The sequence below is a fragment of the Sapajus apella genome, unplaced genomic scaffold (assembly GCF_009761245.1).
Source record: "Sapajus apella isolate SASKATOON/1434 unplaced genomic scaffold, GSC_monkey_1.0 scaffold81, whole genome shotgun sequence".
Taxonomy (NCBI): domain Eukaryota; kingdom Metazoa; phylum Chordata; class Mammalia; order Primates; family Cebidae; genus Sapajus; species Sapajus apella.
In genome coordinates, this window is record NW_022437021.1 from 4296967 (window position 1) to 4322483 (window position 25517).

At 36.7% G+C, this 25517-nt stretch overlaps 1 protein-coding gene across 5 annotated transcripts in view; it reads left to right on the top strand.

Annotated features, from left to right (window-relative positions):
* Window positions 1-25517, top strand: part of CDK6 (cyclin dependent kinase 6) — a 233131-nt gene that overhangs the window by 54219 nt on the left and 153395 nt on the right. For all 5 annotated transcript variants that reach the window (XM_032253043.1, XM_032253046.1, XM_032253045.1 and 2 more), the window contains one exon: window positions 5158-5293. In XM_032253043.1, the coding sequence (XP_032108934.1) occupies window positions 5158-5293 (136 nt within the window). The remainder of the gene's footprint in view (window positions 1-5157; window positions 5294-25517) is intronic.

Below are 25517 nucleotides of genomic sequence, written 5' to 3' on the forward strand. Positions count from 1 at the left end.
TATAAATATATTACAGATTGTTTACCTCCAGCCAAATACCAGGGATTTTAATTCACGTTTAGCTCACTTACTTTATGTGAAACTCATTTGTTATATTAAAGTTTCTAGCTGGGCACAGTGGCTCACACATGTAATCCCAGCACTTTGTGAGGCCAAGACAAGTCGATCACTTGAGGTCAGGAATTGGAGACCAGCCTGGCCAACATGGTGAAATCCATTCCCTACTAAAAATACAAAAAGTAGCTGGCCAGGGTGGCACGCACCTGTAGTCCCAGCTACTCAGGAGGCTGAGGCAGGAGGTTGCAGTGAGCTGAGATTGCACTACTGCGTTCCAGCCTGGGTGAGAGAGTGAGACTCCATCTCAATAAAAATAAAGTTTCTATTTTCTCTTTATTGCCCACCAAAGTGACTACTATTTAATTTGGAGCAATTCCAAAGGGAATTGTTGTAGACAAAAAAGCATCATAAATATTATATTCTAACATTTATAAGGTTAATGTTTACAATTACTGATTCAAAATGCATTTCCTACCCATTGTGACTAATGTAACTGTAAGTTTTTACTACAGTAATGTTTACTAACCATTAGTCAGACATAATTTAAGTCAGACAAAATTTCATAGTTTAGTGAAGGGCAATATTTCCCCAGATGTCTTCCACTGAGTACTGGGTCTTTAGGATGTGGATGGCTAGCCAGCCCTGGAGCCAAAAAGGAGAGTATCCTACAGGCACTCTTAGGACTTTGATGTCCCTTGATGCCATTTATGAATGTCTGAGGAGTCTCTTCATACACTCCATTTCCCAAATGAAGTTAATAATAATGGCACCTTAAAAATCAAAAAGGATTATTTTCTTGAACCTGGAAGAGTCAATTCTACCTAATATCATTTTTTAAGAATATGCAAGTATACACAGTAAAGTTTACATGAAAATGTTCTGCTCTATGGACTATTACACATCTCTTTAAAATTTCATGTTTTAAAAAACTACTGATTGAAATGAGTGCTTTTTCTCTAAGGTTTTTATCATTTAGGACAATCAGTAGTGGCGGCTTCAGTGAGCTCATCTTTCCTATCTTGAGTATCCTTTGTAACTGAGACTTGGAGTCCAGTTGCTGCAGGTGACATCAGTGAGTCTTAATATGTCGAAGAGAGCAGCAGAACTCTGAGGAAAGCAACTTGGGTGGGTTAGATGTTATTTTTAAATTGTGTCATGCAAAGAGTGCTTGAAAACGGTTTCAGTGAGATGAAGCAACAGAGCGTACTGCCAGGGTTGTTAGGTAACTTCTAAGACAACGGTCTAGGGGACAGATGACTTTTTGGTTCAGCAGTGTTTTAGGACCATTTTATTCTCCAGTTATGTCCCTGAGAAAAGAAAATATTTTCTTTTGGAAATTACTATAATATCTTTTATATATATGATAAACTATAACTACAGTAAGAACTGGAGTTAAATTATTATTGATTCCAGGCAGTGGTAAGCAATGTAATTTTTTTGCTAAATGTATTAATTATATTGGGAAATATTTTTAAAGTAGTGTTTAAAAAACGTGACTGAAATGGTTGTAGTATGAAACAGGTCTGTGTTTGTACTTTAGGACGTGCCATTTTTGGTTCACTGCTGTTTTATTTTATTAGAAAAATACAAGCAACAGATATAAAGAAAGTTGGATTGTGGAACTCCTTTTTCTTCTTCAATAGGAAGAAAAGAGTGAAGTTGTCCAATTATGTGGATTTAATAGAAATAAGATGGCTTAAAGAAGCCTATGAATAATGGTAGTCACCTCGAATTACCAAGCTGAAAGAACGGTTTTGATAAATTTCACACGTACTAAATCCATGCATGATAGCAATCATATTTTTAGAGGGTAGGACTTAATATGATTTATGGTACTATCTTTAATAAATCTATTAGGAGTTTTTACTTTATCAGAATAATTTTCCAGAATAAGTCACATCAGGGGAAAATATTAAGATTAGAAGTAGATATTAAAACTTAGAAATCAGAATGCTTAGAAGTAGGTAAATGTAAGGGAAAAAATGTCAGTTGATTCTGGTTAATTTTAATGGAGTTGTATAACTCACCTCAAACTGCCCACAATTAAAAAGAAGTTTGGATTTAGCTGTGAAGTCTGTGACGTTGTTGGTGTAGTTGTTGATTTTGACCCACCAGATTTAACTTAATGACAGTGGTGGTTTTTTTGGTGTTTTTTTGGTTTGTTTCTTTTACTTTTTTTTTTAACTTTCTTTCAAAATTTAGTTTAGATTCATAGAGAAGTAGCAAATATAGGATTCATAAAGCCCAAAAATGTGGTAGAATGACATGGTGAACCAGCAAGACATTAAAAATTTAACAGAGGTCCTAGGAATACAACTTACAAGGGATGTGAAGGACCTCTTTAAGGAGAACTACAAACCACTCCTCAAGGAAATGAGAGAGGATGCAAACAAACAGAAAACATTCCATGCTCATAGATAGGAAGAATCAGTATCATGAAAATGGCTACTCTGCCCAAAGTAATTTATAGATTCAGTGCTTCCTCCCATCAAGCTTCCATTGACTTTCTTTACAGAATTAGAAAAAACTACTTTAAATTTCATATGGAACCAAAAAAGAGTCCGTGTAGGCAAGACAATCCTAAGCAAAAAGAACAAAGCTGGAGGCATCATGCTACCTGACTTCAAACTATACTACAAGGCTACAGTAACCAAAACAGCATGGTCCTGGTACCAAAACAGATGTATAGACCAATGAAACAGAACAGAGGCCTCAGAAGTAATGCCACACATCTATGACCATCTGATCTTTGACAAACCTGACGAAAACAAGCAATGTGGAAAGGATTCTCTATTTAATAAATGTTGCTGGGAAAACTGGCTAGCCATATGCAGAAAACTGAAACAAGACCACTTCCTTACACCTTATACAAAAGTTAATTCAAGATTTAAACATAAGACTTAAGCCGTAAACACCCTAGAAGAAAACCTAGGCAATGCCATTCATGACATAGGCATGGGCAAAGGCTTCATGACTAAACACCTAAAACAATGGCAACAAAAGCCAAAATTGATAAATGGGATCTAATTAAACTTAAGAGCTTCTGCACAGCAAAATAAACTATCATCAGAGTGAATAGGCAACCTACAGAATGGGAGAAAATTTTTGCAATCTATCCATCTGACAAAGGGCTAATATTCATAATCTACAAGGAACTTAAGCAAATTTACAAGAAAAACACAACTCCATCAAAAAGTAAGCAAAGGATATGAACAGACACTTCTCAAAAGAAGCATTTATGCGGCCAACAAACATATGAAAAAAAAGCTCATTATCACTGGTTATTAGAGAAATGCAAATCAAACCTACAATGAGATACCATCTTACACCAGTTAGAATGGTGTTCATCGAAGTCAGGAAACAACAGATGCTGAAGAGGATGTGGAGAAAAAGGAATGCTTTTACACTATTGGTAGGAGTGTAAATTAGTTCAACCATTATGGAAGACAGTGTGGCAATTCATCAAGAATGTAGAACTAGAAACACCATTTGACCCAGCAATCCTATTACTGGGTATATACCTAAAGGATTAGAAATCATTTTACTCTAAAGACACATGCACATGTATGTTTATTGTGGCACTGTTCACAATAGCAAAGACTTGGAACCAACCCTAATGCCTATAATTGATAGACTGGATAAAGAAAATATGGCATATATTCACTGTGGAATACTATGCAGCCATAAAAAAGGATGAGTTCATGTCCTTTGCAGGGACATGGATAAAGCTGAAAACCATCATTCTTAGCAAAGTAACAGAAGAACAGAAAACCAAACACCGCATGTTCTTACTCATAAGTGAAAGTTGAACAATGAGAACACAAGGACACAGGAAGGGGAATGTCACACACTGGGACCTGTCAGTGGGTGGGGAGCTAGGAGAGGGATAGCATTAGGAGAAATACCTAATGTGGATGACAGGTTGATGGGTGCAGCAAACCACCATGGCATGTGTGTATCTGTGTAACAAACCTGCACGTTCTGTATATGTATCTTAGAACTTAAAGTATAATAAAAAAAAAATTAACAGAGATAATATATAAGCTGGATAACTGATAGTCAACCCTGTGTATCAGTTATTGGATTCTATGCACATTCATAGTTTCCCTGAAGAAGGCATTTATTCATTTTTTTAAAGTAATATGAATAGCATTTTATTAGCTTTTTCTTAGTATTTATATTACATTCTTGTTAAGAAATTTACTTGTTTATGGGTAGTTTAATTCTTTAAACATTTGGTGAGAATCTGTTGTGCTAAATAGTATACTGTGGTTTAAACTAAAGGAAATTTTGTCCTTTAGCTTGAAAATTCTTTTGACTCCTCAAGGCTTTGTTTTTAAAACTTAAATTTTGACTTATACTAAGATTTTTATGGAAGAAACTGGATTCATCCATTCAAAACATTTGTTAATCTGTTGCTTTATCATTTAAGGGCAATATAGTTCACCAATGCAAGTTCCCCTGCCCCCCCCCCCCCTAAAAAAAATGTTTAAATTTCACCATGTTGATAAATGTGGTATTGGAATTTTAAAAGCTAAAAATTCATGCCCTTTCCAGGGAATGATTTGACTCAGCAGGATGAGGGTTGTCTTAGAAATAAACTAAATTTCTCTATATTCCATCATATTTGTTTTCACAGACGTGGCTGTCACATCTTAAATTCCAGAAAAATCTTGATTACAGCATTCAGCATCTCCAAAGAATGTTCAGTCTGTCTCTGATAATTCTCAAATTGTGAGCTAAGAAGAAACATATTTTGCCTAGCCTACAAGTTTTTGAAATTATCCCTGTTAGCAAGTTCTACCTAAGGTCCTAACTAACAAAACTCTCCAGGCATTCTTGTGCTCCAATTGCATTGCTTTCTCATTGTTACTATAAATGTTGTCACACTTAACCACACACTCTGATTGTCCCTCTCCTGAACTTCATATTGTTATCTGATATCAGATTTCATTTGGTATCTTCACATATGATCACAAGAAATGATCAACACTGGCCTTTTTTTTCTATTATGAGACCAAATTGAGGGATATGTATAAAACATACAGGTTACGTCTTTGCTTATTGCCATCTACTTAATCTCTTTCTTTTTTCTTCTAGGTTGTTTGATGTGTGCACAGTGTCACGAACTGACAGAGAAACCAAACTAACTTTAGTGTTTGAACATGTTGATCAAGACTTGACCACTTACCTGGATAAAGTTCCAGAGCCTGGAGTGCCCACTGAAACCATAAAGGTATCAAAAATCATCTTCATGTCTTATCCGGCAGTCAACTATTATAGTCTGTTAAGCAATGGCATTCTTTCCTTATGAAAACTGTCAAAATTACAACTTTTAGAACTCAATATATAGTTAAAAATCAGCTAAATAAAATGTTCAAATATTGGGTATATTCCAGTTCATCAACTGAGATGTTCAAAGTATGGACTATGTATTCTAGTTTGTTAATTTTAGAACTAAGTGGAAAAAAACTGTTTAGTTCTAATGCATATTAGAATTATTTAAAAAATCAATTTGTGCCTTGTCTTAGACCTTAGAAAATATAGCTTAATAAGTATAGCTCCGTCTTTTTCTGATGGCTCATTGTCTATGAAAGACATAATTTGAACATTATTCATGAGCACATTTTATATTATCATTGTATAATAACTCCAGGACAACCTATGCTGTGTGGATTGAAATACTAGTTATTAGGCCCTCCTTTCTTTTTCTTATCATGAAACGTTTATAGGAAGCCTAAGTAACTGGATACTATACTAAACTCCTGGGATTCAAAGATGGTTGAGACATGCTTTCTACCCTTAAAGGTCCGTAAACTAGATGCGGTATATTGACTGGAAGTTCTTCCTACCTTTGGGTAGCAATACTGCTGATAAAGTTTTGTTGCTCTTATTTGCATTCTGCTTAACTGATCTTGCCGGTAGATCTTTTACATGTATGCACATCATGTGCAGGTCTTCATGAAAACCTTTTTGTCTATGTGAATTAGGTAGCTTAAACAGACTTCCTGCCTTATCATTCATTGTTTAGAAATGAGTTATGGAATTCAGCATCATTCTAGATGGAAGTTAATAGCTAAAAATAGTTTATCTTCTTAACATAGTAAGAAATGTCTTTAGTGATAGCTAAATGATGTTCTCAGATACTGATACATTTAGAATTTGACCTATTGAATGATTTTGTTGTTGTTGTTATAGACTAATAATTATGTTTTTTCTTATCTGGCTCTCACTAAAGAATCTGGTGCTTAACAATAGTCCCATTTCTTCCTGCGCCATCTCAAGAACATTAAGGCCCTCTAAATATAGGTACGCCTGAGAGTTACCTGTTGTTGGCTGTCTTCTGTGTCTGCACGCCTTTCCTCTGGCATTCTATTCTACTCCTGAAGCTTTAGTTCTCTCCTTTATGAGTTTGTAAAAAACCCCGTGTTCAGCATGCAGAGCAGGGCATAGTCCTTTTTCCTACACAGTTTTCTAGCCAAATTGGACTGCTCACCATTCTCTTAGCATGATCTGTGATTTTCCACCTTTGTGGCCTTCCTTCTCATGCCATTTCTTTTGCTCTTCTTACCAGTAGCTGTCTGCCTAAATTTTTCAAGTGTCGTCTCAAAGGCCATTTGATCAACTCTTATAGCTGGGTATAATCTCACGTGCCTTGCAACACTTGTTCTACATACCTCTATCTCTTTATCATGTTTTCTACCTTTAATTAGGATTTTTTTAATGTACATATCTTATGTATTCAATCTTGTGTCCTGACATTGTCTTACACAGTGATTTCTACACATAGGCACTAAATAAATAAGACACATTGTCAAGCATTTTTTAGATATAATTACTTTTCAGAATTATTTTTAGAATGATTTTCAAAGGCTTTAAACATAGACTATTAAAATAATCATTGACTTTTACTGATACATTTCTAAGTTCAAAATTATTTGGAGAGTGTCTTTTTTTTTTTTAAGCAGACAGATGAGGCAACCATATATTTTATATCTTTTTTTGGGGGTGGGAGACAGAGTCTCACACTGTCGCCCAGGCTGTAATGCAGTGGCGCTATCTCGACTTACTGCAATCTCCACCTCCTGGGTTCAAGTAATTCTCCTGCCTCAGCCTCCCGAGTAGCTGGGACTACAGGCATGCACCACCATGCCCAGCTATTTTTTTTTGTATTATCTTAATCTCCTGACCTCGTGATCCACCTGCCTCAGCCTCCCAAAGTGCTGGGATTACAGGTGTAAGCCACCACGACTGGCCTATTTTATATCTTGCCTTACCACCTACATAGATGTTTTGAGCGTTACATTAAATTCTCGTAGGACATAGGAGGCTACTGAGTGGAATCATTTGCAAAGGCATCTGTGCAGTTAAAATGTTGATAAGCCAGAGTGGTTCACTAGACTCAGGCTTGATCAGGCAGGAATAGAAATGAAGTGGGATGTGGGGGAATCTCAAGGGTGAGGGTGGAGGGGCAAGCAGGATAGGAAAAGGAATAGGCAGAAGGGTGGTCACCAAAGTAAGAAAGGGGAGGAGAGGACGGGGGGCAGTGGCTGAGCCAGGATGGAGCTGGAGGTTTGCTAGAAGGGGTTGCTTGTTGCCAGAAGCTCTTGAACAAGGTGACATTAAAAGTTAAATGTTTTTTTCTGAGCTTTTTGTCTGTCTCCAGGAAAGGGAATGTCACTTCATTCTGTGTTGAACAGGAGATTGTCCTGGAAGCTGTTAAATTTCTTTAGCCATCAGCATCAGCACACCTAGTTCCAAATTGGCAGATAGAGGGGGAGTTGGGGGCAAGGGGCTCTGGTTATTGAAGGTTTTTGGCTAATGGTGTATTGATGTTTTCATAGTAAAATAAACCATAGTCAAATGAAATATTTCACGCAGTTAACTTACGTGTTAGCGGTTAATTGAACTTTTTTTTTTTTTTTTTTTTTTTAAATGAAAAGCTAGTCAGAAGACTCTTTTATCTTTATTCTTAATTTAAAAAATTTTTTCCAGACTATACTAACCTATTTTCCTTCTTTATTAAATATAAGATTTAAAACAAAGTTTTGAGTGTTTGTGATGCTTTAAGATCATTGTTGAAAACTTGAATAATCATTTAAAAGTATAATAAAACCATCAAATGGATAGTTTTAGGTGGAATATATAACTGATACAAATTTATTTTTAATCAACTTTGTGACTTCTGCTTCTGTGATTGCTTTGTTTTTAAGAATTGGAATGCAGAATAAACAGCTGCTAAGTGAGAGGTTCTGAATTCTGGTTAATTGAAGTTTTAAAGCACATAACCAGAGAACAGAAATATTTTGTTGTTATATGGGCTAATTTATGGGAAGTCTTACTAACTAGATCAAGCAAATATTGTTAGTATGTATGAACAACCTACTGGGAACACAGAAATAAATTCTTTATATAGAATGCTCTGTTGTAATAAGAGCTTTTCTGACTATTGCTTGTACAGATATTTATTGAATATTCACTCTGTCTTATTTTTCCAGCTTACTTACATAACAATTTTTGAAGTGCATTTAAATGCCATTTGTTTTTAAAAAACAAAAAAGACATTAAACCAAACCATAAGACATAAATATTCATAAAGGTTCATAGTTGGAAGAACTCATCAGGGAAACTCTAATTATTGCACAGTGCTCATATAGGACTTGAATAAAGTACTTTAAGTGTATAGGCTGAACTGAAAATTGTCATTCAGAAGTTCATGAGAATAAAATAAAATCATAGGTGATTCTTTCCAACATCGCTAAATATACCTTATTCTAAAAAAATAAGGATACGTAGGAATCACATTCATACTTCATCTCGGGGTTTTCATCACATTATTTAACCTCTTTTCTTGATGTCCTTAAGGTGCACCCATTCTTGGCTGACGATATTTGCATAAAGCAGCATGTTGGCTGCTTTCCTGTGAAGTCAACAGATATTCTAATTTTTCCTCATAGGCTTATTGTTGACATATCTGACTTTCCTCTTTCCAATTCAGAATATTATCTTTGGGTCTGTTTAATTGTGGAGGAGTTCAGTGTCATCTTTATTAAATTTTTATTGGCTCATTTGAGATTTAATATTGCCTTTCTGGGTTTCCATGCTCAGATTTATGAGGCAATAATTGACACCTTAATGATTATGTTATTTTTTCTTTTAGGGTACATGATAAGTTCAGAGTATCTGTGCTTATATAGCACCTTCCATTTATGGAGCTTTATGAGAAAAAAAAACAGCTCTCAGATTTTTATTTTTCTCTTTGATGCTCTCATCTGCCATCCTATGAGAGAGGGTTGGAAAGAACTACAAATAATTTCCTCACCATTTTTCTTAGTCATTTGTAACTGCCGCCCAGAAAAAGAACTGTGGATAGCAAGAGATAGATGGGGAGAGACTCTTATGTAAAGTATTCTTCTGTACAGGCTTTTCCAAACCTAATGCCCTCTTTTACTGAATCATTCATTTGGTATTTAAACTTGTCTGCATAATACATTAATCTTTCCTAGGATATGACCTGACTTCTCAACTATCTTATAAACTCTGAAAACCTAGAATTTTTCTGTGGACATTCTGTGCATGAAACTGCATGTAACCTGTTTGATGGAAAAAAGTATTTGATGCAATTGGTGATATAGTTTCACAAGTTTGAGGCACTGAAAAGTCACACAAAAAAACAGCAGCCTCTAAAATAGGACAGACTTCTTTGAGCTCAAGACCATATGGCCTCTTTTGATGATTCAATCTTGGAATAAAAATTTTATTTGATTTATGTATCTTTATGATAAATGAATTATATAGAGCTTGAGAGGGTCAGAAAAGCTCCAGGTTTATGTCTGTGTGGGTCGTTTTCTCTGTGAATTAGATTTCATTTTATCTTCAATTGAATGTTTCTTAGAGTTTTCTATTGGTTGTAATATTTTCAGTAAGAGATAAAACACATTATTAGGTTTATTTTTACAAAACCCAGACTTCAGAGACTGACACACACTGTTAATAGTACCTGTTTTCTGCCTCTGGGAAATATCTGTTTTCATGAATAATATCTGCTTGCAGTAAACAGTGGCTCTGATGTCAGTATGGGATGCCCAGAGCTGATTCATCTTTCTCAATTGACATAATGCAGAGTGACTGACTGGTTCCTGTACTGCAGATAAGGAAAGTCTCTCAGATCTTCTCTTCTCACTCCTAAAGGAATCAAGCCATGGCCCCTCTCAGCTCCTGGTGGTCTCCATTTTGCCTGAATTAAGAGCAGGTGATTTGTCTCATCTTTGCAGGACACAGAGCAAATTAACATGAAAATATCGCTTCCCAGAAAACAAGGCAGGCTTGAATGCCCTGTCGCTGCTGGTCATTAGCCATCTGCCACCGACACTCATACTCTGTTTATCACATTTGAAATTCAGAGCAGATGTTGCATAATAAGGTGATCCCAAAAACAAGGCAAGAAATTCAGAGAACAAATACTCTACCATAATGATAAAGATCTTGGAAGGAAATTTTTTTTCAATCTAATATCATAGCTGGACTAATTAGATAGACCATGTTTTTAAAAACACACACACACACACACAGACACACACACACCCTTCCTGGTATTTGATGCAGACTACTTTTCATAGTAACAGGAAATAATTTTTAAAAGAAAGTACCTATGTGAAAGATACCTGAGAGGACTGTTCAATAAGATCTCTTTAAGGAAGCAAAGTCGAATGGTGGAATAACACTAGCTCTGGTGTAAAAGAGCTCATAGATCAGCGATGCCATCTTTTACTCTAAGATGGGCCTTAACCTACAGCAATTTGACTTAAAGTAGTTCACTCCTCACAGTGTAGTGGATCTTTCAAGGCTTTTAACTTACCAGTGTGGTTTCCCAGACAGTTTATTTTGTTCTTAGCACTCAAGACCCTATGTTTTCTATATCCTTTCTCTTCACTGTCTACCTGCCTACAAACTCCCACCACCCCTACCAACCTCCCACCTTTAGCATCCCTTGGCTCTCCAGAGCTCTGCCCCAGCTTCCCCTGGCTTTAGGCTCTCTCCACCCTGAGTACCAAGATTCTTTCATTTTTAGTTCTTTTGCCCTTCTCCATTAATGTAGCTTTTTACAGGATTGGTTATTATAATGTTTTACCTAGTTGATTTATGCACAGTGTAGACCCTTATGCCTTATTCAAAGTATATCATTTATAGTATATTAACTATTGTGTTTAGAGGCATTCTGTTTTTTAAAAAACAGGCATCCAAACTTCTACCAGAAATGAGACCTATATTTTGTGGAAGATCAGCTTTTAATATAACCTTTTGACTCAAAAGAAATATTTTCTCGGGGCTGGGCGTGGTGACTCACGCCTGTAATCCCAGCACTTTGGGAGGCCAAGGTGGGCGGATCACCTGAGGTCGGGAGTTCAAGATTAGCCTGACTAACATGGAGAAACCCCATCTCTACTAAAAATACAAAATCAGCCGGGCATGGTGGTGCATGCCTGTAATCCCAGCTACTCAGGAGGCTGAGGCAGGAGAATTGCTTGAAGCTGGAAGGTGGAGGTTGCGGTGAGCTGAGATCATGCCATTGCATTCCAGCCTAGGCAACAAGAGGGAAACTCCGTCTCAAAAAAAAAAAAAAAAAAAAAAAAAGAAATATTTTCTCCATAGAAACCACAACTTTACTGCCCCTTCCCCAACACACACTGAGAATTTTGAGATTTGGTTTTTTTTAAAAGACTATACTGCTAAGCAAAAATTAAGCAGCTAGTGTGAGAATAGACAGGGGGATAAATCAAAGCAGCGCCAGCAGCTAACCATGGAGTGGAATAAGAGAGATGATTTGAAGGATAGAAGAATAGTGAGTCAATACTCAGTATATTCTAAATTCAGGGGGAAATGCAGAATGGGTGAACTCTAAAAACTGCGGTAGATTATACTAGTAAACTCAGAAGCCCAGATTTAAAGTGCAGAGAGAAATGAAATCTTCAGTGTAATCTTTCTAATTAGTAAGATTTCTGTGTAATCTTACTAATAATTTCCATTTGTTTCCCCCTGCTCCAATCAGAAACATACATGTTGTGCTTTCAAGTATCTTTCATTCCAAGGGAAAACTCAGTAACTCAAGCAACTTCTTAAAGGAGAACATTTTTATGCAATCTAGATTCTGAAGACTCTCAGAAACAAATACTTTTGCAAATTCCCAACCCTTGTAGTCACTGAAAATATCAGAAGAGAAAGAAGACAGAATTATGCATGTATTTGATATTCTAATAACAAACATAACAGAGTTATTTAGTAGTTTTTTTAAAATCTCCAATCCTATATAAAGCTACGTTAATTTTAAAAAGTAGCAGAACTAAAAATGAAAGAATCTTGGGACTTAGGTTAGAGAGAGCCTAAAGCCAAGGTCTAAAAGGAAACTGAGGCCGAGCTATGCAGAGCCAAGGGAACCTTTGGTGGGGTACAGAGGGTTGATAGTGGTGGTAGGGGGTTAGGAAATAGGGGTTTAAGAAAAGCTAGTTTCTTTCTAAAGGTACTATAAGACTGACTCACTAAATAAATAAATGACTCACTAAATAGGCAAATGACACTTAGATTCAGCTAATAACAGATAAGTTGGAATCTCTTTAGAAAATGCTTCCTCACCCTAGGCATTGGATCTGTTTACAAAGTCCATTAAAACTTGCAGGTAGTATATACCCACTTATATCACCATGGCAACAGATAGCAGAGTGCTCTCCTGCTTAGAAGGAGGGATATTTCTCATCTAAATTTAGCCTATGCCAAACTCCTTGGTTACAGTCTCTTTTTTGGCTCTTCTTCCTCTAAACATTGGAACGTCCAAGGCTTCACTGTCAGCCTTCTTCTTTTCCTTGGCTACATTTCCAATCAAGTGATGTCATTTAGTCCGGAATCTTCAAATACCTATTCTCCAGCCTGACCTCTCCCACATGCTCTTGGTGCAGATAGCCAATCATATAAAACATTGACCGAGAATCCTCTGCCCAATTCAAGCCTTGCCTATCTGCCCGGTTGTTTGAGCCCCTAGCTTAGGCATAATTCTTGATTTTTTGCTTTCCTTCACAGTCTTCATCCAATCTAACAGTAAGTGCTTTTGGTGTTATCTCAGAAGATATCCCTAATCTGACTACTTCTCAATATCTTCATTGCTATAGCTCCAGTTTAAACCATCAACCAGCTTCCTAACTCAACACACCACTTCTGCTCCTGCCTTTTTATGGACCATCCTTTGTATAACAACCAGAGGGACCTTATTAAAGCAGAAATAAAATCCTCTAACTCCTCTACAAAAAACTTAGCTCCAGTGGTTTCTCATGACTATAGAATAAAATCAGAAGTCCTACATGATCTAGTGCTCCCCACCTCCTGCCTTTCTGATCTGCCTTCACCTGTCCTTGGGCCCACTGTTCCCAGCCACAGTAGCCTTCGCTCTGTTCTCCAGCTCGCTTCTAGCTCAGCATGCTTCTGTGCTGAGGGTTCATCTGTTTGGAATGCTCCACGCCCTTTAGTTCATGTCATGTCTTCATCATTCCTTCTCTGACTCTCTCAGCTACAACTCCACAACTAGTTATAGTTTATCACATTATACCACATTATTCTATTTTATCTTCTTCATAGCACTTAGCTGAAATTATATCATTTATTTTTTATGTTTGTTTTTTATCTTTCCCAGCTAGGTGACTACAGTCCATTGCCAGCATACTGCCTGGAACATAGAGGATCTTTAGTAAACATGTTTGTAACTGTACTACGTGCTTACCTTCTAATTAGCTCAGAAATGGTAGGCTTCAACACCACCATTGTACAAGTGAGGAAATGGTACCTTTTCAAGGATAAAATTTTTAAATATGTATATTATAGAAAAATCAGCTGAGGGCGTGTCATATTGCAGCACATTCGCTTTGCACTTGTGCATTCAATTCTCTGTGGTGGGCAGGGACACTGGGATTATCTATGTTGTAGCTAAGAATTTGGCTTGGTTTAGGCATAGTCTAAAACCGGTAACTGATCCCACCAAAACTGTAAGGCATTTTCTCCTTAAAATAGTACTGACTAGTTCCAAAAATACTGAATTCCAGAAATTGTTCTTTCCCAAGGTGGGACCCTTAAATACCTTTTACACCAAGGATGGGGAATCAAGTTTAGTGAAGATTGATGTCATGAATCTTAGATTGATGTCATGAGTCTTAGACCCTATTCTCGTAACTCAGGAGCATATATCTAAAAATACTATTCTATATTTATGCATTTGGATTCTATCATTCTTACCCAAACATTTCAGATGCCCATATATATTGTGGCATTTATAGGTTTTAAAAAAGCACCATTCTACTAGAGTAATTGCCAACAATTTGCAATATTATCATTGCGAAATTTTAAATTAGTGAAAGACATACAAAGTAGGTATCCATCAGTTATCTGAGATAGTATCTTATTCCTCATTCCTAAGCAAGGTGGAAAAAATTTAAAAATCCTTTCATTGCAGTTAAGAAAGTAATTACTGGTTCTAGTAAATATTTGTTGAATGAATATGTTCTTTCATAAAAAGTTATTTAATGAAGCCTTGCAAACCTCATGGTGCCAGTTATGAGAATCCAGTGTCTTCAGCATGTAGAATAACGTGGTAGTTACTGTCTTCTGTTCTTCCTCTTCCTCATCATCACCCTCTAAGAGCAAAATTGTCCTGAAAGATTGACTCTGATGGTAAATCAAATGAGGGGCAGAGGTTGGCCTGAATATGGATTCATGTATTAATCAAGGGTTTGGCATCTGGACACTGTGACACTTGGAGTTTTAGGAATTAAAAGAGAATTGCTTGAATGTCAGTAATAACAAAGTGGTCTGGGTGCAGTGGCTCACACCTGTTAACCTAACACTCCAGGGGGCCAAGGCAGACACATCACTTGAGCCCAGGAGTTCGACAATATGGCAAACCATACTTAGCAAAACCCTGTCTTGACGAAAAAAATGCAAAAATTAGTCGGGCGTTGTGATACGTACCTGTAGTCCCGGCTGCTCAGGAGACTGAGGTGGCAGGATTGCTTGAGCCCAGGAAATTGAGGGTGCAGTGAACAGTGATCACACCCCTGCACACCAACCAGGGTGACAGACCACAAGAGCTTGCCTCAAAAAAAAAAATGTAGTTCTAATCTTTAAAAACTTGGCTACTACCATGTAATGGCTAGCTTAATTAGGATGCCTGGGAAATGGACTAAACCAAACAGATTTTTTTTTTTTTTTTTTTTTACTCGACAGATTTTGCAGAAGTGAGTTATCACCTAATAAAGGGTTGATAAAGCCTGAGTAAACACTATGCTCTGTTTCTCCAAGTATGGCCAGTGAATGACCTGCATCACCACCACCTGAGGTGCTCACCTAAAATGACAGTCCTGCCCTAACTGATTCCCCCTTGTCAAACATAGTCTCAGGAGAGAGTTTCTAATAAGTACCCTCTGGTAACACTTATTAGACACTGCGGCTTAAGACATTTTCCCCCTGCAGTATGACATATGACACAGGTGGGAAATGTGTCATTTCTTACATTCTGAGTCGACCCAAACCTCTGGAATATTTGCTTGCCTGTGCATTGGTAACGCCAGCCATTCAGTAGGATTAGGCAATCTAAGCCCAGGTGAAGTCAGGTGTGGTACTTTCACTAACGTCATCCATACGTGCGAAACTTACTTAAAAGCACTAAAGTTTTGCTCCTTAAAATGTTCTATTTGAAAAATACTTACTCGTTAACAGGAGATATGTGTTAAAGAGATGCTTAGGAATAGGAGAATTCCAACTAAAAATTCTTAAACCACATGGAAATCTTTCCTTTAAAAAAAGTGTTCATCACTCATCCATGATTTGATCTTTGAAAGATGCTTTTTGTTTCATATACACTAATGATTTCGCAGTTGTCTAGGGTCTTAAATTAGTAAACCATTACCAGATTTGCAAATATCATGGGTCAGAATTCCTAGTCCTGTTTTACTGGTAAGGAACCAAAACGATATGAAATTTAAATAGATCATAGTCATAGGTTTTTAGTGCTGACACCAATGTGGCTAAACATAGTACTCTGAGCCTCATATATTGAAAGCCGTGAGTAGTCAGAATCTCATTTTCTTCTAATTGTCATTCTAAGCCTTTAACAAATTTAAGCTAGCAGTTTTTCTGATTTTTATATTACCATTGTTCACTGTTGTCACTGGTCATACTTGCTAATTTTTTCTTTCTTGACCAAAGCCAAAGAAAATACTGATCATTCTACTGTAGTATAGTCACAGCACTTTTAGATTAGAATGCTAAGCCGAATGTAGCAGAGTTGGGGACTGCAAGGCATAAAAATTATGTTTAGGAACTCCAACATTAAAATTTAAGTTTACTAAGTCAGATTTAGATCAATCTGGAAATAGCTATCCTCAATTTAAGATGTTCTATGAATATGGTTAGTATGGAATGAACACTAGTTGAAATTTTAATTTCACTAATATATCACATGTTAATATTTAAGGCTGTAACTGAGAAATTCACCATTACTCATAGCTGAAGACTTGAAATATTTGTCGAGACTAAGATGGTATAAAAGCTGTGAGTGAGGGCCCTGCTTCCCTCTACTTCCTTCCTCTACCAAAATATATTCTAGGTCAGGAAGATGGGGTTTGAGAAGAGGGAAGAAATAGTTTGGTGATCACAGGAGAATTGGTTGAATGGGTCACAGAAAAGGAGAGATGTATTTACCATAAATAAACACACAAAAAAGTGACTTTTTAAAAAGCATGTGATTATGCTGAGTGTGGCTGAAACATTACATTGCTAATTCTTGTCCCCCCATTATGATTATTACTCCGATTATAGCAACTGATCTTGTAAACCTCAAGTCCTTTAATATTTCTACCAGAAACTAAGATGAGTTGATTTATATCTTTAGTACAGAACTATATAAATCGAAATAAACACCATAAAAGGACACAAATATCAGTTACGTTTGTCTTTGACATCATCTTTTCTTAATGCTGCCACTGTACTAACAGCCCATGGTAGGCATCTTATCTTTGCTGTAAGATCCTAATAAAAACACTTGGGAACTTGGAAGGAAGTAAAACACAAATTACATTAGAGTGAATTAGGAAAAAGAGTTGCATTTTGGTATCCTCCCAAGTAGAGAGATTTATGATAGCATCATACATCAAGAGAAAGGACTTCTCTCCTTTTCTGTTTCAACTCCACCATCACTTTCTCCACAGTTTCTCCGGACTTCTTACTTTATTTATCACCAAGTTCTATAATTAACATATGGTTCATGTTATTGATTTCTCAGGTTTCAAAGTAAAATAAATTGAGCTTTCTTCCACATTCAGAATGTACAGTTTTTTTAAGGAACGCTAAACAAAGACACACATTATTTGTAGGTTGGAGAGCAGCTGCCAGAAAACAGAAAATTAGGAATGGAGTCATGGGTGAAATAATGGAGATACTGTTCAGAGGTAACCCTTTGTACAGCAGGAAATTTTCCTTAGAAAAGAAGACAGCTGAGTTTGCTTGTAAATTTTGCTAGAAACAGGCCTGATTTAGTAACATTTAGTGCTGGTTAGGAGGCTGAAGACAGCACTTTCAGCTTTGGATACCATGCAAGTGGCCTGTTTCATACTTTGTACACAGTCTAAATACTTTATAGTTTCAAAAGATATGTGTGTAGGAGACAGCTATTATTAATTTTTTAATGATAGAATAATATATTAGCAAATATTTATCAGATCCAGGAGTAGAGTTTTCTAAGTGCAAAACAGTAGGAAGTATCACAAAGGAAATGAACTATAAAAATTTTAAACTTAAAATATTATAAATAAAACTAAAAAGTAAATGATAAAATATTTGCAAAAAGCATGGCAAAGGTTTAATATCCTTAATATATAAAAAGCTCTTATAAACTACTAAGAAAAAGAGTATTACCCAATTTAGATATGGATAGGAACATGAACAAATTTGCAGAGATGTACATGTATACAGAATGCTGTTAGACATGGGAAATGTTCAACCTCCCAAATAATAAAGAAATGAACATTAAAAATCAGAATGTACCATAGGGTATGATTAAATACATTATGAAAATTCATCTAACAAATTGAATACATCTCACAGGATGATTTTTCAAAAAATCTTATATTTTTGAAGAAAAATTGATTAAAGAAATACAAAATCCAAATTATATATACAATATGATCCCAATTTGGGAATATATTTCAAATACATGTATTAAATTACTAGCATGAAATATACTAAAATACTAATTATAAGTTCCTTATAACTTATTGTTTACAATGAGCTTGTGCTATACAACATTAAACCCTATGACATTCCCAATAATTGGCTGGTTTTGCCCTACAAAAATGACAGTTTCATATAATCCAACCCAATATTTTTAGAATCCAACAAAAGGGTGTTTTAACTTACATCTTAATGTGGAATGCCCTCTATTACAGAAAAGTTGAAGTTCTCACATCTGAATCTTTTCTTTATAGCCAACATAAGAATTAACAAATGGTAGCACTTCCTTTGCTCTTAGGCAACACAACAGGACAGATTTTGAAAAATAATCAATGTGTATACATTAAAAACATTCAGTACATGTTTATTGACGATGATGATATTGATAAAATAGCAAACATTGAAGGACTAGGAAAAATGATATAAGTTTTCTAGTAAGATTTACTGACGTTGTTATCTCCTTTAATCTTACAGACATTTTACCATTAAATAGTGTAATTGAGCTAGGGAGAAATTTCACTTGATTGTAAATTGAAGCAATTGCTTCTGAGTAGTAAATTTTTAGATTAATGTCTGTGTATAGAATACAGTAAAGTTGCAAGCCTATTTTTACTCCAATGGCAGGCACTGGTACAGGGATTTCTTTAACAATCTCTAGGCTTTCTGTACTTTTAAAATCCTGGATTGGCAGGTACAGGGAGATTGCCCATGAATAAATAAGATATTATGAATGCAGAATTGGTTTAATGAAGCAGTGTCAGATGTCTTTCCAGTTTTTCTTGAAGCAAAATATTTAATTTGAGACTTGAAATGCTAACACTAGTCTTCATTGTATGTACATATATACATACATGCATATAACTCCACTGTCCATTCAAGGACAATATACATTTCTTTTAAATTAAGTGGGATAAAAGAGGAAAGTGATGCCAAACAAAGGGAATTTGTGTATGTTTATTTTTTAAGCTTTTTTTTTCTTTTTTTTTTTTGCCTTTAAAATCTGTCGTCCATCCTATTGTGGCCTTTTGAAAGTTTGAAGGTGAAAATAGACCAGTGTGAATGAAGGTAAATGAAAACTGCTAAGGACACATCACTTGCAGAAAGATAAAAACCCACAGTTTTGGTAATGCCCCTGTTAGATTTCGAAAACTGGCACCACCAAACACATTTTTAAAAAATGGCTTTTATCTCAGACCAAATCGTTTCTACAGTAGCTAAAATTGCTGTGTTCCAGACTGTGTCCTGTGAACCTATAAACCATCAAAGCAGATACTCTTAAGGTGGAGGCAGCAAGCCCTGATGCTAATCTAAAACACAGGTTAAGGGAGGGTCCCGTTTCACTAGGACAGAAACCATTGAGCTTTTTTTCCTCTGGCCAAAGTAACAAAGTCCTAGCCTTTGGTGATTGATGAGCATGTTCTCCAGGGGAAATGGACTGGAAAATCATTGCCTTGTCTTTTGCTTGCTACAGGAAAGCCATAACAGAGATCTCTATTCTTCTTGTTCTGATAAGAGACCTAAGGAAGCATGAAGAAGGGCTAAGAGGCCTGGGCGTGTGTTATATCCAGCTGCTTGCTGGATTGCCTTTTAAAACACAATTTGTAGTTCCCTAACTCACAAATAGAACATGTGGATAGTTTACTGGCCTTTGACAAGCTATGCAGCTTTTTAACCACAACTTCAGCAAAGTTTCAGGATATAAAATTAGTGTACTAAAATCATTAGCATTCCTATACACTACCAATAGCCAAGCCAAGAGCCAAATCAGGAAGGCCAGATCCCATTCACTGTTCCCACAAAAAGAATAAAATACCTAGGAATACAGCTAACGAGGGAGGTGAAAGATTTCTACAATGAAAATTACAAAACACTGCTCAAAGAAATCAGAGATGATACAAATGGAAAACATCCCATCCTCATGGATAGGAAGAATCAATGTCTTTAAAATGACCATACTGCCCAAAGAAATTTACAGATTCAGTGCTATTCCTATTAAACTACCAATGACATTCTTCACAGAACTAGAAAAAAAACTATTTTAAAATTCATATGGACTCAAAAAAGAGCCCAAATAGCCAAGGCAATCCTAAGCAGAAACAAAAAGCTGGGGCATCATGCTACCCAACTTCAAATGATACTATAGGACTACAGTAACCAAGTACTAGTACAAAAACAGACACATAGACCAATGAAACAGAATAGAGAGCCCAGAAATGAGGCCACACATATATGACCATCTGCCCTTCCACAAACCTGACAAAAACAAGCAATGGGGAAAAGATTCTCTATTCAGTAAAGGATGCTGGGATAACTGACTACTCATCTGGAGAAGATTGAAACTAGACCCCTTCCTTACATCATATACAAAAATCAACTCAAGATGGATTAAAGACTTACATGTAAAACCCAAAACTATAAAAACCCTGGAAGATAACCTAGGCAATACCATCTGGGACATAGAAATGGTTAAAGATGTCATGACAAAGATACCAAAAGCAAAAATTGACAAGTGAGATCTAATTAAGTTTGAGTTCTGTACAGCAAAAGAAGAAAATTATCAACAGAGTAAACAGACAACAACCTATAGAATGGGAGAAAATATTTGCAAACTGTGCATCTGACAAGGTCTAGTATCCAGCATCCATATGGAAATTAAACAAATTTAAAAGATTTAAATAAAAAAAAAACATTAAAAAGTGAGCAAACGATATGAACAGACACGTTTCAAAAGATGACATACATGTGGTCAACAAGCATATTTTAAAAAGGCTCAATATCACTGATCATTAGAGAAATGTAGATCAAAGCCAGAATGAGATACCATCTCACACCAGTCACAATGGCTGTTATTAAAAAGTCAAAAAATAGTAGATGCTGGCAAGGTTGTGAGAAAAGGGAACACTATACATTGCTGGTGGGAGTGTAAGTTAGTTCAACCATTGTAGAAATCAGTGTGGCAATTCCTCAAAGAGCTAAAAGCAGAACTACCATTCGACCCAGCAGTCCCATTACTGGGTATATACTCAGAGGAATAATCATTCTACCATAAAGACACATGCATGTGAATGTTCACTGCAGCACTATTCATGATAACAAAGACATGGAATCAACCTAAATGCCCATCAGTGACAGATTGGATAAAGAAAATGTTATACATATACAGCATGGAATACTATGCAGCCATAAAAAGGAATGAGATCATATCTTTTGCAGGAACATGGTTAGAGCTGGAGGCTATTATCCTTACTAAACCAATGCAGGAACAGAAAACCAAATACTGCGTGTCCTCACTTATAAGTTGGAGCTAAATGATGAGAACTTAAGAACACAAAAAAGGGAAAAACATACATGGGGGCCTACTTGAGGGTGGAATGTGGGAGAAAGGAGAGGAGCAGAAAAGATAAATGTTCAGTACTGGGCTTAATACCTGGGTGATGAAATAAGCTGTACAACAAAATTCTGTGACACAAGTTTACCTATATAACAAATCTCACCTGTACCCCAAAACCTAAAAGTTAAAAATCAATATTATAGTACGTTATTATCAGAAAGCACAGATCCTTAAAGACTATATTGACAGTGAACATTTTTTAAAGGCTCAGGTTGCATTATATAGTATATTTTGGAAATGTACTTGTTTAACATTTCCAATTCCGTGACTTCTTCCTTTGTGTTTTTTTCCAAGCCTGTGTTTCAGTTCTGGGTTAGAAACATTTTAAGCCTTTCCTAAATTCAGTAGCTATCTCACAAATTATATTTATAGAAATAACAGCCCATCCACCAAAATTATTCCCAGAGCCTTTATCCAGTGGAGGTGGGTATGCACACTCCGTTTCTTCCCCCTCTGGTCTTGTGCTTCTTGCCCAATTGAATTGGAGAATTTTGTTAGTCCTATTTGTGACTGGAAAGATAGACTGCCTGTCCCTTTAACAGGATGTCCAAAGAATGACCATCCTGAACTCACCGCTCTAATGCTGCATTGGAAGAATTCCCCTGAAGTAGAAGCATATATCCTCCTTCAATTAATATCAACAGTGTACCTGATACAACACTTTTAAGTTATTGCATTCTCTTTTATTCTCCAACAAATGAGAGCCCTGTCTAACGTAGATCGAAACCTACATTGTCTGTTCACTGAATTCTCTGGTTTCTGTGAAGGTTCCTTATTTTCTCAGAAACTGGCTACAGCCAATTCACATCAACTGGTACACTTTAAAACTTTGAATGGAAGGAAAAGTGAATTAAATAGATTCTTGTTTTTGTGAGCATCTCCACTACTTCAGAGCAGCAATATTTCACTACATGCCATGCCCAGCCACAAAATTGAGGAGACTCTTTGTTGTGCCTTTTTGAAATGGCCTTAGCGCTTCCCAAATTTGTTATAAAACTCTTACCAATGTAATTTTCCCATTACACCTTTCCATCTTTTCTCCTTAAACTTGACTTTTGAGTTGTACACAAGATCATAGTTAGGTGAGTTTTTTCATGTGTCTTTTTTTTACAATTTTATATGCCTGTATTCACTCATCTGTGCCAAAATCAGCAGGGCCTAACCTATAACAGAGCCACCATTTTAAGTGACCGCCAGCTGAGTTTGATTTCTGATTATATTAAAGGGAGAAAGTGGACTTTGCCAAGGTTGGAGCAGATTCTCCAACCTTACAAAACGTTGTGGGCAATTAATGGGCTTTAACATGAGGTTCTTTTGTGCGTATGTTTGTATGTGCACTTGTATGTGCGAGAAAGAGTGAAAGAGATACCCATGCATAGAATTTTTAAACCAGGCAGCTCTGTGGTAGTTAGCTAGAGGCAAGAGATACCCTGTTGGCTCCCAGACCTTCCTGGAAGCTGACTGTTGGAAGAGACTCCTTGGAGATAAATCTCATGTGGTTCCCTTTTGCCTGAATGGTATCTGTAGCGTAACTTATACCTTAGGAGACTTTGGGAAAGGAATACTTTTTATATCTAAAGCACTTTGGAGATTGGAGTCCTGCAATTTGCCACTCAGGAAAATAAACTAGCATATTAACTCCCAGCAAATGCCACCTCCTTGGTTTGAAACGGTTTGTAAAGCATTTTCTTCCTGGTTTGTGCGCACCACATTGTTTCAGCTCCTCTCATCACTGACCAGCTGGCTTGTTGGTGAATAGAGCTGTGGGCCCCTCGCCATGTTTCATGTGAGGTCTTGGCTGGGTGGCAAACAGGCAGCCTGTAGCCAGTGTCAGCAATTCAGGAGGAATTGGCACAGCAGTGTCCCCATTAATTTCTGCTTGTCACATACTGTCATGCAAGTTACACCAGAGAGGAAATGACCGTTAAAAAAAAAAGGTACCCTTGTGGCACTGGGTCCCCTCCAGACGTTCCCCGAGGTTAAACAAGTGGATACAATTAGCCCTACACAGACAGCTGCGGGGAAAGGAAAGCCTAGAAGTGGGCCCCACAGCAATGTGTCTTTCCTGTTAGCAAGGGGTGTCGGCTATCAACATCTGCCATATTTTAACCCTTCAAAGGGACCGGTAAATTAAGGGGAGTTATTATCCCACGCTCTGCTGATCATTATCAATCATAATGCCTTGGGAAATTACCACAGTGCTGCTGCCTTGGTGGCAGGTTTTGTCCTTTGGGGGATCGTTTTTATGTTTTTCCTGGGAGCAGAGAAGAGTGGTAGGGCCAAGAGGGTGAAAGGAAACGGACTCTTTTAATTGTTGGTAATTTATTGCCAGAGGGAAGGGGGCTAGAGCAGCAATAAACTCCTCTTCAGTTCAAACTGAAGTAGTTAAAATTGGTGGGCTCCAGACGGCTTCTATTTCCAGAAAGATCCATCTTGCTGACTGACTGTCAACCCTTCTTCACCACACACTATGGCGACTTTTAGGGAGCACAAACAGGAGGCTTTGGGATATGAGAATGAGTTATAGAGGAGAAAGGCAATCCAAGATGAGAAAAGAAACTCTAAATAAAATACAGGCTTCTAAAAACTGTTGTTTTATTTTTTAAAGATTGAAATTGTTGAGCTGCTATTACCCAAATAGAGTCCTGACTAACCTTTGTAAGCACAACTGTGCTTTGGAGTGGATTTGTCTGGTGAAAGTCTGATTGCCAGCACAGAGGAATGGGTGACTGAGTTGGTCCTGTGTGAAATTATGTTTGCTCCAACTTACTCAATTGAACTATTTAGAGAAAGAATGGTTTCTTACCATGTTTTAACTCCAACAGGTTTCGGGTTCATATTTGTGGACCTGGAACTTTACTGAAAAAAGACCATTTTGCTTGGGGACATAAAAATGACAGGAGTTCTGAAAATGATCAGTACTGATGAGTACAGGAAACATGAGCTGATGTTGATCTGAATGATTGAACCAAAGACAATGCAGTGCAGGGAATAATCATTTTTAGATTTTACTGAGATGCTTCCTGAATGTTACTGAGGAAGATGCTGGCACCATTTAAAATATTTAAGTGAGGGGTAGAAGCAACCATTAGGATAATTGAGTAGAAGTAATACTGTTACTGTGTTTATTGAGACTTCATCTCTTCCACTGTGGAAGAAGAAGTGTCAGGATCCCCAAGAAGAGCCTGGAGAGATTATCAGTGATGAATGTTATGGCTGTTCCCATCCTGTGACATTATCTAGTCTGAGACCCTCATTTTATACATCAGAAAACAGAAATCAGAGGTTAGAGACTTGTCTGTGATCTCACAGTAAAGCAGAGGTGGAATGCAAGGCGCCCATTTCCAGGTAAACTGTTTATATCATTCCATGAGCTAACTCCGCAGAGGAGTAGTTATGACCAATACCAGCAGCAACAAAGGGGTCCCCCTGCCTCATTGACAGTAGGAAGTAGGAGGGAACTACAAATATGGGGTAGGGGCAGTTTTCTTCCATACTTCTGCCATGATGTCAGGCAGGAAACTTGAAGCACCAGTTTTAGTTGGCCCTCTTAGAGCAAGTGATGCCAATTTCAAAAGATAGTCTTCTTATGCAATTTTAAGAAATATTTTTATTTCTCAATTTTAATGTCAAAATAATACGGAGATTTGGAGAAATTTGCCTCATTCCATATTTATAATTTTTCAAATGTTAGATCACAAAGGAAAATCAGTAAGGTACACATAAGTGTGAGCTGTCATGAGTATGGGCTCAATCACTAATTACCGGATCTTTTCTTGTCTTATAGATGGGTAGACTATAAATG